Genomic DNA, 17,885 nt, shown 5'->3' with positions numbered 1-17,885 from the left:
CATTAATCGCGCGGTAAAAGATCGTGGACGTGAAATCGAATGATTAAGAAAAGTACAACGCATAATCTAATATAATTTTTTTTGTACAAATCTCAAATGTTTCACTCTGCGAAGGGTAATAAAATTTAATTCTTTTTTCCGGATCATGAATATTGTTCAAACCTAAAAGGTCGTTTTATTCTTCACACACTTGGTGTGAAATTGATTTATATCAGTACTTTAATGAGTAAAATGCCATAATAAATGAAACCTGTGGTGTATTTCTACCTTTGCATAAATCAAAAAATATTACGAAATGTGATAGAAGCATCACAACCGTTACATCAATGTATGATCAAATGTTTAACGTTTTTCATAAAATTTATTCTCTAACGTCTTAATTGATATATTTTTATTAGGTATTAGAAACATTTCAAGTTATAAATTTTCGCCTAAAAAAAAATTTTTAATTTCAATATTTTCGAAGCGCGGTAATTAAAACATGTCTGTATTAACAATTCTACCACGTTATATCTGTAAGGTTTCTAAAACACGATCCAAATTTTACCATTGCTTGTTACTCAAAATATTCTAATTCTAACTTCTTAAATGTAATAGAAATATTCTGTGACCGATATTTTTGAAGTATTTCAATGACTCAGAAATAGACTAACTCCAATCACATTTTCTTGGCAACTCGGAACATAAAATTATCACGCAAACGATAACCAATCAAGACAATGATGACACGTGCGCCAAACACTGACTTCTGAACTTTGTTTATGTTCTCGCGTGTCTAGACATAATTGTTGAATACATTCGGTATTTATTTTTAAATCATGACAAATTTACAGAAATTTTACTAAATCTTCATTCTTATCACGTATCACTATACAAATCATTAGCGGCTATACTTATTAGCTTCATTTTTGTTATTAGTCAACAAGCGCCGCTTATCAGAGTGGATAGCATGCAGGATTTTAACCAGAGAGACCGCAGGACTCGATATTCAAACCTCATACATCGAAAAAGTCAATACGATTTTTCAGGGTAAAATACTTTGAGTACGTAAGCTGGAGTCGCGCAGTATCATAAAAATTTCGAAATCAGATCCGTCGCGTCGAGTTTTTTTTTAAATATTCGTTGTCCTCACCCGGGAAACAGAGATATTGTAAATATAATACAAATGTTACTTTGTTGTGCGAAAATTATTACGTTTTTATAATGTCACAAAAATCTGACTAAAATCGTATAAGTTGTCAGTGACTAATCGTAAAATAATAACAGAAACGTGAAATATGTCAAATGTTTTTGCTAGAGAAATACAAATGTGTTATTCTGGTACTTGCGCCTCAGTAAAATGGCACCAAATTCGAAAAAGTGTTTGCAACAAATTGATAGTTATTCAAACGAAATGGCATTTGCTATGAATTACTCCTCAATTACTCCCCATTAATTAATTATTATTACAAATTGCTTCTGCATGGTTTGCAAATAGATCGAGAAAACCCGGAAAAGGAGAATTCGATTTGACATGCCTTTTTGTTGCAAAAATTTTTAAGAATTTCAAAAATCGCGGGCTAACTTCACATAAATCTTATACCTGTTTTCTTCTGATGAATCATTTCGTCACAAGAGGGCGACACCAGCGCAGCTCCTTTAGTTGTAAGGTCGGTAAAGTGTTTGAAGTTTGCGGGCAGTCTTCTAAATACATTTTTTCATGTTGTCTTTGCCGAGTGAATGCCATCAATTGTCAGCCGATTGATCACAATTGTATCGGGTAAGTTTTACATAAATATTACAGCGTTACCCGAACAGGTGAAAATACATTAACATTTTTTACAAGTTAGCGTAAATGTTAGTCGTAGAAATGCGGTGTTTGACTTGCAAAAGTGAGGTTAAGTATAATTGTTATAGAGAATATTTTGACGTGACACATTCATTATTTGACCTAATCACGGTAAATTTATAACGTGACCAAATCATCAACTCTCAATAATTGCTTACCACCTTACAATACTACATTAACATAAAAACTAGAGCCAATATAATGCAATAATGATTTCAATCGTAAATTATATGTCTTCAAACACTAAAAAGTCACGGAAAAAATTAGGGCAACTCAAAAAATTCTTTGTTTTTGTTGAGCTGTGTAATAATAAATACACTACTCGAGGAACCGACCGTAAGGATTCTGATTCAGGCTAATCGTTTGTTTGATATCCGGTAAAGAGGTTTTTTTATATTTTATAACCTCGGACAATTAACAATAATGATAGCAATAATAAAGAGTTGTAGCACTGTCCCGGACACTACCGGGACGCGACAGGGAGGCGTGGTGACATTCACAGATATCTCAATCTTGTTCAAATACTCTTTTATTCCGAAGTTCATAATTTTTTACACTCTGGCGTACGCACGTTTAACGCACAATCGTCACAATACACCACAGTGCATAGAAATTTCTTGATTCCTTATCAAGGAGTCACAAATTTGAAACGTAGCGCATGTGCATACTGTGCCCCACGTGGTCACATGGACATTTTTAAATTCACGTGTCAATCCAGCACGCACATGTATATAAGTACATCTGCCTCAAATCAAAAACTCCTCGATATTTAGCCACGGGAGCCGTTAATGCTTCCTTTCAACGATGACGACAATACGGAACAATGGTCGTTTCGACACGCACAATCTGCTCGTAATCAGGTGCCGGGATCCCTACGCGGTCACAGGAACAACTCGGTGTCTAAGCCGCAGAGAACGAGGCGCCTCCGATACGCATCCGCTTATACTCGTGTTCGACTCGAAATCGACGGACTCCCACCTCGTGTCGCTATTGCTTGAAAACCGATATCTACTCAACTTTCTCGAGCACTTCCGCTCGCCGACGTGTCAAGAACTCGACTGAAAATCTGAAAATCACCTCGCTACCCCCAAACTCGGCTCGTTTCTGCCCGATTGTAGCGCCCGACTCCGGTGGCTAATACGAGAAACTTTTCAATCACAATACAGGGTCCGTTACTCTTACGCACCTCCCATGTAATTCGAGTCAAATTTCTCTCTATGGGTATCGCAACACAAATATTCTTATCCTCTGATTTTAACTAAACATTTCTTCCTATGTATTAACACGAATGTGAACATAAATTTTGATGTTTTTTTTTTTTGGTATTCAAGAAGGTTGAATTTTAATTAGTTGGTGACAAGCACCATTACGGAGGAGCTATTTTTGCGTTTTTATTGCCTGTATAAATTACATTGATAGTTAAGAAGGAAAACAAAGATTCTAATCTCGATAAAAATAAGTATACAAATGTAAAGTGTGATAGTGTAAAAATATAAAGTGAAAGGTTTTGTAAGGAGCAATATAGAACTTATGTATGTATAGACGTAAAATAGTTTATTTTGGCGTAAAGGAATTCATTAGTAACTAATTATACAATTTTTCAAATATCACAATCTTGCAATTCTTCTATGATACATATTTATTTCGCATTTATCGGTTCATGTACGTACGTGTATAAGTATACAATGTTAATATACCGTTATACAATACGTCGTTCAAATAATGTTCATAAATTTTGTCGCTGCAATGTATTATAAAGTCCTAAGATGGGTTTCCTATTTTCCAACTAGCTCTAGTGTCGTTACGCTGCCTAAACCCAAATTTGTTTACGTCCCCGAGTTTTTTCGTCTCAAAAAATTGAGACTAGAAATAACAAATAAGCAATGCATGTGACAACTGACCGTGTTAAAACGATTGTGAAAATTATTACAGACCTTATATAACTCGTGAAAATAACGGAAACCAATACTTTTCTCATACCACCAGCGACGACGAAAAGTAAAAACTTCTCTGCGATATAACGAGATACTGCGAAATAAAGAATTCAATTAGGAACGTTCGCGACAAAAATATTACCTATTTATTCATTGCCTAGTTTGTATTATCCGTCCAGTCCGTAGAAAATCATAGATCATGGAATACTCGATCGAACTTTTATCCCGAGGTGATAATCGAGCTCGCAATTATCCGGCCAACAGCTAGAACCGGTCCTGATGACGATGCTCCTGAAGATCGTCAGCTTCAGGGAGGATCAGGTTCGGCGGACTCGCTGCGTTTTCGCCCCTCTTCCTCCCTCCCCAAGGATTGAACGCGCTCCTCCGAATTTGAACACCTCTCCTTTCCGGCAACTCCATTATTTCACTCTCGAAAGGTGGAATCTCGTTGGCATCATCTCTCCGAAGGTAGTTACTCCCCGTTTCGATCATCTCCCGGTGAGTGGGGTGCACCCCTTCTTCGCCACTCGAGCTATCAGGTCTCTCCCTCCCTCTGTTTTCGGAGGGCGACGAACCCGGGGCGTCGTTTGAATGATCGACATCCTCGTCGGCATTTAGTTCACCCTCGACGAACCTCTTACCACCTGAGAACAAGAGGCAAAGTTAAATAAAATCAAACATCAGGTAACAGCGGCGAGGGGGCGTCAGTTGAAATTTGATCTTCGTGTCTGTTATCCCATCTTGGCGGTAACAGCTTTTTCTTGTTAATCTTTTTTTTTTGTTATTATTCACATTCGTCTCATCCTTCCCGTCGAAGATAAGGAGGGAAAGAAGGGGGCGAGGGGGGGGGGGGGGGGGGGGGGAGATAATCGAGATAGGATGAGGCAAGCGACGCCTGTAAACACAGCAAACCCATTTCGGAAAAAATGATTATAATCCATAGCAGAATTAGGTGCTCTTCAGATAATAATTAATTGCATAATTAACAATTTTGGTGCTGCATTTTTCGATAGAGGAAAATCAGTTTTTCCATTGGGCTGTCGGCAGAATGTTACACTGGCAGAGCATATTTGAGAACATTTACAATATCCACGTTAAGTAAAATTTTTGGAGGTAGAGATTAAATGCGTTTAAGTGCTAATTAGGCATCCTATTCAAAATATTGGTGTTCTACTTTTTGTGAGGGAAAAATTGACTTTTACTTACAAAGCCTTGCAAACTCAGCTCAGCGATGGCTGTAAGATGATTCACTTGACACTGGAATTGGGTAGGTTTTACACATCTGTGAAGTTGACCAATTTCAGAAAAATTCGTTCATTCTACGAGTTCAATGCGGAAATCCTCTAGAATACCTAGTTCTAGAGTATATGATTATTTTCAGAAATAGTTCCGGCCGGTATGTAAGGGTTTGAAAAATCATTTTCGAAACATGGGGTGCTAATCTTACGGAGAAAACTGTGCGGAATTAACTGTGAGATTTTTTTTATTTTAGGTCTGATCGAAAAAATTTACGTCGTCTACCGTTAGAACTCTTGTAGAAACACAAACTTGAGAAAAAAAAAATTGCCGTGGTATTAAGTCTACCATCGTGAGTAAAAAGAGAAAAACCTCTAGGACTTATCCTGTTTTCATGGCGTTATAGGTAGAAGGCAATTTTTTCAGTGGAGAAAATGGAGTACCAAAATTTTGGAGCGAACATCTATTGAGCACCTAATTCCTGCGTTGATTGCTTTTCCTTGGTGTCTTTGTTGAACGAGATTTCGCAGGTGCTTTTCCACGGATATGATATGGTGGCAGCTTTTTGGGGAAAATGAGTTTTGTCGCAGAAAAAGTGGAGCAGTAAAATTTTTGGTTGGGACGTCTGATTAGTACCTAAAATGCAATGTATCTTGATCGATCAAACTTGATCCAAAACGTAATTTTTCACTTATTCCGAGTTCTGTTAATGAAAGAACATGGATCAGAGAAACTTGTAGCCGTAATTTCGTGTTTTTCGATAGATCATAACTAAGTTTTCGCATTTACTCTTCGGAACTTCGATATTACAGTTTTCGATCAATCTTGATCGTTCGAAATTTCAGGTGCATAAAAATCACTTATTCCTTACCTCGACATTGTAAGAGTTCTCGAAATTTTTTCAATTTTCTGCTCATTTGTTTCTGGATTAAACACGTTTTTTACCACACAAATTGTGGTAACATCCTGAACAAATGAACTCCTATTTCCTTTTCTATTCGCATCGCGTAGCCTCAGTTGATAAGGGAGTAAATAACGTTAAATAAACACAATAATAATTCCGAACATGACGCGACAAATACTTAATGCAACACCTTTGAAATACGATATCAGCGTAAACTGGTAAAATGAAGTTGTAAATGGGTAAAATTTCACTATTTCATAATACTTTACCTTTTATTCTCACGAAAAATGTGATGATAAATAAATGAGTTGTGAGATGGATGTAATAAGTTCTGAATCTCGTTCAAACTGCAAACATTTTTCGTTCAATTAGTCTAAACTCTAAAGAATTGAGTTTTTCGTGGTAACTGTATACTGTTTTTCGGAATATTACCAAACGGGAAATCAATAGCCATGTTCGTTCGTAATCCCAGTAAACATCCTCACTTCCACTCGCTACTTGTGCCATAATTTCCCACAGTTAGGTACTGTAATCGGTAAACTTGGAAGAAATAACTCTGAGGCTAGCACCTTGTAACGGCCGTTTACAATATCTCATATCAAAAATCGAAAGAAAGGTTAAGAGCTGATGGATCGACATAAATTAAGTTTCCCTCTTAACGATTACGCGTAACATATATTATAGGAAGCTTTTTCTTTGCGGATAGAGTTTCCTGAAACGATTTCGCAATTTAATACGATTATCCGCGAAGTTTACTCACCCCAAGCATTGAACCCTTTCTTCTTTAGGAAGAATTCTTCAGACGTTCTTTCCGATTCGCTCTCTTCGCTCCGTTTCCCACCCCAAGCGTTGAATCTCGTTCTTTTCATCTCTTCGTCGTCGCGTTCTCCGTTCTTGCTGCGTTTACCTGAATTCAGGATCAAAGCGCTGATCGTTAAGACGTGTCATCTTAATTTTTCAAACGAGCTGCGCAGGAAACCGATAGAAATAAAATAAAATAAAGAACAGCAATAATTTTTCATTACCACCCCACGCGTTGAACTTCGTTCGTTTCTCAGTGCCGATACTTTCCCATCCCCGTTTTCCACCCCAGTTTGAAAATCTCGCTCGTTTTTCCAGGCCCGCGAAACTTCGGCTCGTCGTCCCGTCGGATCGCTTGCCACCCCAACTGTTGAACGGGATTCGCATCGGTCGGCGGACTTTTGAACCCTGCCCAAAAATCGCGACGCGCTTACCACCCCATGGGCTAAATGCTCGGCTCTTCTTTATCTCGTGCCAAGGGTTCGAACGATCGCTCATCGGCACAGCCTGGAATGATCAAAGTACAGGAATTAGAGGGATCGATATTCGTGTTCAGTATGAAATACGTGGGGCTTGAATTTGACACCGTTTTGGCAGAGGTTACAAGTTATGTAGGGTAACGTCGTCCCTTTTGTTCTCCGCAGGTGTCAAATGTCCCCTAGTGGAACTCAACCATAATTAAATGATTAAACGAACTCAAATCATTGATAACACAAGGTAAAACGACCGTATAAATGGGGAATTATTCTTGAAATCGGAGAAGATTTTTCAATTTTAATTTACCCATCTGAAAGGAGCATTCGTGTGACTTTTTTAAACACTTTTACTTCACCGTTAGCTCCAGTTACAAATGTTTGAAAACTGTCTTATCGAATTTTTCAAATGAACGTGACTCGAAAAGGAAACGAAATATCGAAAAAAGTCAACCAAACGTTTTTTTCGTCTTGGGGCTTGACCTTATGGAAAAAATATTGAAAAGTTGTTCACATCACTGACTGATTTGAATTTTAACAAAAATGCTATTTCTGTGATTCATACTGACTGAAATTCCTGGACTACAGCTTGATGACTCGTTGGTGGTGGCTAAACCATGTAGTTTTCAATTTCAATTTAATAATAAGTAGAATACTGCAATGTAAATTGGCTCTCGCTTCTGCCAGTACAGCTGAATACTTAACAAGATCATTGACGTTTAAAAAAAAAAAAAAAAAAATCGATAAATATAATTCTGCGCAGAAGATAAACATCAAAATTCTTCATTCTTGCCAAGTGGACCTAGATTTCAAACATTCCTTTACAAATCTTATCCTGCTTTAGGGAATCACGGACAGCATAGACCAAAATTAGAATCCGCTGTGCAATGAATGTCAAATGCCCGGTTCCTCCTTCATTCGTTTCACAATTTCTTCTCTTTCTACTCCACGGGCCAATCTAATTAGGTGATCCGGTACCGAAGTGTCACGGGTCAGTTTATCTGTAAAAAAATTACAAGAAGTCTTGCCTACCTTGTCCTCGAGTGTTACCCACGACATCCAAGAGCCAAGGGGTGCCAATTGCGAACCGCCAACATCCCGCGCCAATCTTTTGTCCTTTTTATGCTCCGTATCACTCTCAACTCGCTTCATCTTTGCCGAAGTTGCGGATATTTCTTTGATGAGGCCGAATATCGCGTTACGATAGCTGCCTATATCCGGGAGGAAATCGTTGCTCCGATCACTCTTGACCAAAGGTTTCAGTGTCGCCTGCGTCAAGTCTTCTTGTACTTCTCCGTTCTTCGAATTTCTCACGATGCGTTGCCCCCCGTTAGTCGTCATCGAGAAATCAACTTCGCTACTCACCACAAGCAACTTTGCCAGAGCGGCAATCGCGAACCAGGTCCACATCTCTGCAACAGAAGAGAAAAGAAAAAACAAAATGACACAGGATTGTTGTATTTTTTTGCGAAAACTGGAAAACTGGCCAAAGTCAGGGAATTTTACTAAAAATCCAGCATTGGTAATCTATTACGTGTGTATTCATATCTTTTCAATGACAGTTTATTACCGTTGGCTGAACGTAGAAAATTATTGCGCATAATGTATTATTTCAATCGGTTTTTTCGTTTTTGAGATTCTATCGTAAAAAGCTCATTTTTTTGTATAGATATTGTGAAATAGTCAGAAAATTTCGAAGGGCAAAGTTTTTAACACTCCTGATAAATAATAAGACAATTGATAATTAATAAATTGTCTAATCGTCATTTTCCCTGTACAATTCTATAGTTTGTTGGAGCCCTGTGTCGGCTTCTTACAATTAGTAAGTTTTCTCCTCAAATTTCGGGCCCTTCTTGACGATCAATTATTTCTACTCTAATTTCACGAGTTTAGACTCATTCTTGGCGCCGTCAGGTTTGTATGTTTTCATTTTTCGTTTCAAAATTTCTTCCAATTGTGTTTCAACGCAGTTTATTTTGACAATGGAACGAAAATGTATTTTTTTCATTTCTATGTTTTAAATAAAAAAAGCTGTGTGCCAAAGATTTTTCCTCCTTTTATTGTTTAATTGTAAATTTTACCGTCTTGTTTTCTTGATACATGTCCCACTATATTCCTGGATATTTATAAACCGTTGTTATCTTTCAATCTTCTCGCGCCCCGAAACAAAATTACACCTTTCTCGGCCCTGGAACACTATTTCAACAGAGTTTGAGTACGTATTTCCCGATAACAGAGAAGACATCTGAACCGGCCAAAGCTAAAAATGCAAATAATTAACAAGAAAATGAATTTTTGACCTTCTGGATTCTAACTTCTAACCAAAATATCACACAAATAGATCCGTTTGTCACTCACAGTCATGTATAAAATGAATATGCAAGCTTGATTCGTGCAAGCTGTTACAGTTTACAGTCCACTAATCTGCCGACACATTTGAAGTTACGAAGTAACGTTTTGTTGAAAAATTTTAGTCACTCTGTCTATGCAGATGTTAACGAAACTCAACTTCGTAGTATTTTCATATATATTCTTCCATTTCATACCAGAATTAGGAAATTTTTTGTGATTCCACATTACATATATACCTTCATTTTGTATTTCATAACCGCCCGGTAAAATTATCTGTTTTTCCATATCCCCTATACTTACGTTTTCATATTCATTTTCTCACCTCTGATATTTATGAAATTTTGTTCTTGTTCATCGATAAGTTTTCAGATATTTTGTGCTCACTATTACCGCCCTCTATCGATTTCCAATTTTTTACGTAGGTACATCTTATTTCCATTGTTTTACGTAAGCGTCATTTCGTGTTCGCCCTGACTGCCTTTATACATTCGAATCTTCCCAATTACTGTAAGGCGTTTTAGATTTCTTCTTCTCTTTGAGCCAAAAGATAATTTGACATAAACTTTATGCAAGGGGTGGTCACCTCGAGATTTCTTGTTATCAGTCCAGATGATTTGAATCATTGAATCAACGTGAGTAAAGCAACGTTGAATCATGTTAGTGTATATGAAAATAGAGGTTGAGGTAGGTGTGACTGGCAGTAAGAGATTTCAATAGGAGTACTAACAATGGGTATTCATAAGAAAAGCTTAGCCCCGATATTGCTGCTTTCTGTGAACACGCCACAAGCTCTACCCGCGTACAAGAGGTGCAGCATTAAATTTTACATTAGGTCTAGGTGTATGTACGCGTGGGTATAATATTTTTACTCAGGCGTGGCATATGTATTATACATGCGAGGATATGAAAAATGGCGGATTATTTCGAGTGTTTTGTGCGCTTATCTGCCCACGCACATGTCCGAATTCATATCCACGTTGTACATAGGTACGTATAACTTTCTTCGAACGAACCATCAAGAGGTTTCGACAATAGGGTCGCAAAGAGACGATCGCAACGGAAAGTTTATTTTCCGTTATCCTCTTCGTCTTTTTCCCTCTCTTTCCATCTTTTACACCACGCCCAACAAAGATGCAGGGACAAACTTTCTAAGAGTCGTTTCACGGTTCTTGAGATCTCGAATACCGCAAATAATTGACGTGTTAATTTTTTATCGGGGAACAAATCATTGCGCGCATTGAGAAAAAAAATGGGTTTTATCTGGTAAAACTGACCTATGAAACTTTGTTCAAAACTCTGGGGCTGGAAGCAAAGAAACCAGTGACGATTATACGATCGAAGTTATTTCTTGCATATGTTTGGCCTGCATTTCTTCAGCCACACATATGACGCATATTTTTCATTGTGTGAGATATATAAGTATTTTTTTTCCGACGTTCTCGTTTGAGTAGAGTGCATTTTCATCAAAATTGCACATGTACAGTAATGTTCATTGCGGGGGTCGTCTGGTGTGAGAGCTTTTTTTTTTTTTTAATTTTTGAGTATTTTCACGAGACAAACCATTAACTAAAATTTCTCATAATTTTCACATTACATTTATGAACATTCAAACAAACTCGGTGCATTTTTTAGACACGTTATATTGAATACAACCGAGTGTATACTGCTCGATACGAACTTATGTAAAAAAATTGTCCTCGAGAATAGACATGAATCAGGCTGTTTTTATCTGAAATAAAAAAAGTCAAACGGCATTTTAATCTTTAAGCCTATGGATATGGTATCAACTGGAATGAAATCAGAATTTTTAAATTTAAATTTTCTACACGATTTGAAAAAAAATGCAAATTTCAAATTCATTCTAGTTCATACCGTAGCCATAGAGAGCGTAGAGATGAAAATGCCGTTCTTTTTTTTTGATTTCAGATGATTTTCATTCAGTTCGTAATGAAACGCGTAATGTGAAGGAATGTGACAGCCTATTGTTCGTTAATAAATGCTATTCGTTGTAATATGAACTCGTGTAGGGTTTTATTTTTTCCAGACGGGCGAGTAACCTCTTGAAAGATAGCGCAATAGCGAGTCACTGAGTAACCATTAAAGAATATTCCGTACCTACGTCAAATAATAACGTTGGTCGATGTATCTGACAACGTCCGTGAGATTGTGAGATTGTGAAATATTACGCATTTTTTGAAATGGGATTAACTCCATACACGTGGTTAAGTTATATTTTTTTTTTAATTGTACCAACCACATGCTTGAAAAAAGTAACTGAAATCCGAGTTTTATGGTGATAAAGGTAGATGAAATGACATAAAACTCCTCAATTTTTGCTCGAGGGTTGATTCATCCTCTGCGCGTGCGGCAGTTTCCAGAGGCTCGGAAAAAGTTGTACGAAATGAAAAATGTGCTGAAGAATAATAATGCAATGAGATATTATACGTGTCGGTACTCGTACATAAACGGCTGGCGGATCTTGCCGACGACGAGACTGCTGTAGGATTGGCAGCCAGCGGAATTGTTACAAAGTATTTGTATAAATACCTTCTTTTTGCGGATCTCAGAGGTTGAGCGGATTTAATGTAACCCAAATGCACCTGCAGAGCGAGGTGTAGTGTCATGGAGAAGAAATGAAACGCTGAAAACGCTACGGATGAGAAACACATTCGGCCCTGCAGTTTTTATTTTTTAATTTAAAATTTTTTTTTTTTTATTTGCGCGTCGATTGAAAAAAGAACACCTCGTCGCAAGTCGCATTAATCGCTGCAGTACCACCAAGAGAAATAAAAATCATTTCAATAACTTGAGCGGCGTTCATATTCTAAAATGGTTTTCAAAATCGGCGAGAGAAAAAGTAAGAAATTAATTTGTAGACCTGCATAATCATTCAACATGTCCAGAGAGAAATAATTTAAAAACTACTGACTAGGGCTTCGCTTGTCGGATAATAGCCTGAATATTGATAACAACTGATTATTCTATATCGTAAAATTTTTAAAGCTCTCTTCCACAATGTCAATTTAACTTTTTTTTCCTGCATAGAATTATTCTCATTCATCTGATCTAGCAAAATTTTGATTTGTAAGGTGTGTAAAAACAGTTGAAAGAATCGTTATCTTTCTAAAATTGTTCCCGGATAAGAGAGTAATGTAATGTTAAATTTTTACCTATCGCAGGATGCAAAATTGTTCGTTGTTTGCTTTGAATCAGGATAGCAATTTTATTCACTTATCCCTACATTTTGTCAGAAAAGCAAGAAAAAAGAAAACCTCGAACGAAACATTTCACAGCGAATGCCCGAGTCTTACGGGATCACGAATAAGCGAACAATTTTTCATTCCGACTCGTTAATTCGACCAGGTATAACAGCACGAAGATCATCAGGCAATAAGAATTTGATGTTCTCAAGAATTTTGAACCTTGGTTTGGTGTATCTCTTTAAAATTCATTATTAGTATAATAAAACGGTTGGCCGATCGCGATCCCCGCGGGCGTTTGGTTCTCTTCATTTCAAAGAATACTTATAATATACGGATTTTTGGGATACGTTTTATTCGCCGGAGAGATTGACTCTGATTTCCGTGTGTATATATTTTTAACATCTGCGTATCTTCGATATCTTCTTACTCCAATTTATATACATACACATTCTTCAACTAATATTTAATATCAATTTTTTTTTTTTTTTTTATCTTCCTTCCAAACATCGAACTCCAATTTATGTCGAAGAATGAGCGCGGCGTGCACTGGGAATCGCTTATACCGCTTGCGTTAAGTTAATCCAACGTTGATCTGGTGGAGAGATATTGAAACACGATGGGCTTTACGGCGATTGTGACACTAATAATGAACAATCAACTATTTGAACAATATGTTGTATTTCAGGATAAAACCTCAATAAAAAATCAAGGCAAAGAGAATAATCAGTTTTTCATATGTCAGCGGTGTTATATGCACCAATAAAAGTGAAGATGAATAAAACGGCAGCTAAACTACAAGACAAAAATAATTATTTGCAGATTCGAGTAACAGGTTTTATAATCAAAATGTTCAAAATGATTAAATTTGGCGGTTTTGATTCGGTTTCAATACTTTTGGGCTCATATCACTTACCGACTAGATCCTAAAAAATCGTCAAAAGATTCAAATTGAATCAAACACACCAAAAAATCAATCATTTTGAACGTTCTTATGTATTCTCAAATTACTGATATCCCAGCTTGTGTTCTACGAATTTGATCAAATCCATTTCTGTTATATAGCAGAGATAAATTGTTTCAACCAACTTCATAATCATTTACGCAAATAACATTTTTCAAACGATTTTTTCGCTTTTTCCAACTATTGATTTAGAGTTCAGAGATCGGGTGAAAGAGTTATTTTTAGTCCAACTTCACTGGGCTTCAGGATGAACTTGTAACGAAAAGCGCTTAATTCAATTCGTGTGAAATAATTTCTCCTACATTTGATTAAGTGGACTTGGGTCACAGATCGGAAACCTAAAATGGCATGATTGGTATCAAGATTCAGTAAAAATTTCACAAACTTTACCCATCGGATCACTGAGTTCGGAGCTTTCTCACAAATCGTGAAGTTGGTCAGCGTCGTTCCGCTTAACGACAAATTATCCACCAAAAATTTCTTCTTTTTTATAATTCAATCGTTTCTACTATCATGCAATGAACATTTGATAAAACAAAGTGAGTTAACGTAATTGGACAAGTATCGAAAGAAAAGTAATGAGAAGGAACATGACGAGTATTATATAAAAAAATAAATAAAAATAACAGACGAAATCAATGTAGATAATTCAGTCTTTCTAAGACTTATCATCATAATATACTGATCACCATAAAGAAAAACAAAAAACGCAGTTTCCGAATTCTCCAAAAATCACACCAACAAGATTCAACTAATCTGCATTTTCTTCCATTCGTCAAATTCAATTGAATTTCATTTCAGTTTCTCGTGGTTTTAGTTGGGGATTTTCAACGCGAAAAGCTTGGTTTTTGACGTGAGTAAAAATGGAATTTTTTCATCATTACATGTATCGTTATACTTGCGCACGGGCAATTAAACGGCGTTGGTAACTCTTCGACGTGGAGACAAAAATTGTGCACACGATCGTATTTTTTCAACAGGTTTTATTATAGACCCGTATTATATACTTGCATAGATGCGTACGTGATTCGTCCGCACAAAATATCCCGTATAACATAAGGGTAAATATTGGATTCAGGCATTTATTTTTAAAACTCTACCGTACGCCGAGTATTTTCACCCAAGTACCGCAAATAGTAGAATTAAAAATGAATTGTTTTGTCAATAATTAATAAACGCCTCTATTTCTCCTGACATTTTTTATCCGTACATGTGCAGCTGCCGATGCTACATGAATATTAAATTTCTTTTTACTCTCAAGCCACAAGTACAGATTTTGAGAAATACCTATCAATAAGAATCGTGATAGAAAGAGACTCGTCACATTTTTTTTCACCGCCATTTTTGCAATAACATGATATTTTTTGTTTTACAATTTTACGACACATCATTTTGAGAGAAGTGTTAAATTTTCTTAACAAAACGTATTCGCTCCGGCGCAAGGCGTTATTTATGATAAACGCATCGCTTTCCGACTTTCGTTACAGAAACACATGTACCTAGCGATAATAACGACAATAATGAATAATCGTAAAGATAATGATGAATTAAAAAAAAAAAAAAAAATTAAATCAGCGGCTATAAGTTATTTATACTTATTACAGCGAAGACAGTTTACAAAGTGAAACTTACCATTGGATAATTTCGAAGTATTATACGTGCTTTTATGATCGACCCAAGTTTGAAACGCAGTCATATTTTCTTCCAGATTATCTTTCTCACCGGAATTCACCGACTAACTTTTTTTGAGCTAAAAAATTAACGCTTACTCTGTGCTTTGTTTTAATTTTTTGTAAAAAACTTAACCAATCTGTGTTAGATGGCGGTAATTTGAACCATTGCTAAAACTGTAATTCACATTCGATCTACTTTATCATACAAGACATAAAATCAATTTATTTGTATCACTCTCGAATATACTGAACTGAAAATGTCTCAAAAAACGTGTTTCCGGCACTTCGTAAGCGTCTACCTTGAAATTGAGTTTGATATTCGCAAATGTTAGACTCTTTCACGCAAAAGACACGTTGCGTGATATTTTTATTCCTACGACAGGAAGTCCCGAGAATTTAAAGATAAAGGTTCAATTCGAAAACGTGATAAAATTGAAAGATTTTAATAACATTACAATCAGTATACAGAGTAACATATCCAAATTTCAGGCAGATCACAATTTTTACCATAAAAATTTGACTGAAAACATGTCTACCACACCGTAAATAGCGTACATAGCTCTGTACGAAATAAATGCAGTAATTATAACGCTGAATCCCGTTGGGTATGTTTCACGCTTGCTATCGCGACAGCAGCGAGTTATACGGATTTTGAATTGAAATTAAAAAAATTGATAAATAAAACCGAGTATATCGTACACGAATCGTGTTTCTCTTCTTTTTTGTCACATAAAATTTGCATAATATGTGATGAATTTTCTCTCTCCTCATACCACGTGTGACAGAAACTGTAGCGTTTTTTATTTTTGCCTAATTTGTACAGCGATTATTGGGTCATGTCGAATTATGTTCACAGCCCGAATGATGTTTGTGGGATTTACGTATAATAGTGGCTTCCATAATGTTCGGTATAGAAGAGCAGAAGTTATATTCGCTTTTTGGATTTGAGGACTATCTTTTTTCTACTCTTTTCAAAATAATACAACATTAAAGTTCGAGTATAAAAAAACGTAAAAAAATTTGCTGGAGAATTTTGTCTACCCGAACGAAGACTATAATTTCAGAAGCCAAAAGACTCCTTATCTTTATTCACACGTTATAAGCTTGGTTTATAGTCAATAAAATCAAATTCGTTGTCACGTAGCAAATTAGGTCTCCAGTTTAATAATTATCCATGTAACATTTTTGAGCTCTTATCTAACTTTCGGACAAGCTTTCGGATTTAAAAAAAAATTTAGTCTTCAATGATCAGTTACAGAAAAATTCATTACCTTCTTTCTATTAGGTCAATCATTTTGATTCCTTTGTAGATGATCGAAGTAAATCCTAGAGTGTTAAACCTTCTTTGAACCAGGTGAGCATAAATTGCACGGCAAGAAAGGTACAGATTTATCAGCACGCGTGCATTTTGCGTACAATATCGAAGCGTAAACTTGCCAACTCGAGTTTTCGCCTCGCAAAAAGTCGTACTTTAGATTTATTTCCTAAAATTTGTGTTGTATTATAGCGATGACCACTAAGCTAAAAATAATCGATGAATCGGTAGAAATTAATCGATGAATCGATCATTTCGTATTTCTTTTTTTAAATGATGCATTTGAAACCAAAATTTCGTAAATTTCACTTAATTAATCGAGTTTGAAAAATTACCGATTATACTCGATTATTCGGTAAAAAGTGATCGATTATTTTTGGTCATTCTTACTTGCGGGTAACTTTCGATCTACCTCCGAGGAAAATGCAAGTTTCTCAGTATCATGGATCAAAAAGATATCGAAAAGAGATGAATACAGAAAAGATTTATCGTTGGTAAGATTTTAGCAGTATCAAAGAGAAAGAAAAGAAAATATTAACGATCTTATCGAACATTGTTTCAATGGCAAAGAAAACTTTGTCCAGTCATTATTTTGGGTGGGTTATTAGAAATATTGATCCTTCCAAGTTTTAACCCCCACCCATCAGTTTTTATTTAGTATTGACAAAAATCGATTATCCAATCGTCACTCAAAGCCGACGAAAAAAAAAAAAATGATAAACCAAACTCGACGTTGAACGAATTTCTTACATTTCTCTTATTTGGATGCGGGAAGAAAAAGGAAGAAAAGAAAAAAATTGTGACAGCCACAGTAATTTCTAGTCCAAGTTTTAAAAGGGCCAACCATTTTCGTGTAAGTACGAAAGAAATTATTTAATTGTTAAATACCTGGTGTGTTACGAATCTTCTCGCTTTAGCTCCGTCGCTGCAGTGTTCCGGGAATTTCGATAAGATGGACCGGAGAGTTTTTATACGTTTAATAGTCGCGGCAATTATTATTAGACTTCACTTCACCTGCCGTCGATGGGTTCTTAATTTTCAGTGATTTCTGCCCGAGCAGCAAGCTCCGTGTTTGTCAAGTTCGGGTTAAGTACTTGGGTGCCGGGGGTGCAATGGCCATCCAAGTTGCGCGTCCCCTACTTTATATACGGGCCACGTGCTCGCGCCGCTGATTCTGATTGGTCCAAAAATTTACCACCGCACGG

General features: G+C 36.3%; 2 protein-coding genes across 4 annotated transcripts in view; one reads left to right on the top strand and one right to left on the bottom strand.

Moving 5' to 3' along the window:
- Positions 1–1,641: 1,641 nt before the first annotated feature.
- LOC124178921 (COMM domain-containing protein 4) overlaps positions 1,642–17,885 on the top strand; it is a 32,972-nt gene continuing 16,728 nt past the window's right edge. For 2 of the 3 annotated variants that reach the window (XM_046562725.1, XM_046562722.1), the window contains exon 1: positions 1,642–1,759. The gene's annotated coding sequence lies outside the window, so the exon portion shown is untranslated. The remainder of the gene's footprint in view (positions 1,760–17,885) is intronic. The other variant, XM_046562723.1, reaches the window with a different exon arrangement.
- On the bottom strand, positions 3,391–17,780 carry LOC124178919. Its single transcript, XM_046562720.1, has 5 exons — positions 17,569–17,780; positions 8,209–8,588; positions 6,928–7,210; positions 6,663–6,809; positions 3,391–4,406 (listed from the first exon to the last, which is right to left on the bottom strand). Exons 2-5 carry the CDS (start codon positions 8,584–8,586, stop codon positions 4,027–4,029), a joined length of 1,188 nt encoding a protein of 395 aa, XP_046418676.1. The 5' UTR covers positions 8,587–8,588; positions 17,569–17,780; the 3' UTR covers positions 3,391–4,026.

This window comes from Neodiprion fabricii, chromosome 3 (assembly GCF_021155785.1).
Source record: "Neodiprion fabricii isolate iyNeoFabr1 chromosome 3, iyNeoFabr1.1, whole genome shotgun sequence".
In the NCBI taxonomy this organism is placed as follows: domain Eukaryota; kingdom Metazoa; phylum Arthropoda; class Insecta; order Hymenoptera; family Diprionidae; genus Neodiprion; species Neodiprion fabricii.
The sequence above is the reverse complement of the archived record's forward strand: the minus strand, read 5'-3'. Positions and strand labels throughout refer to the sequence as shown.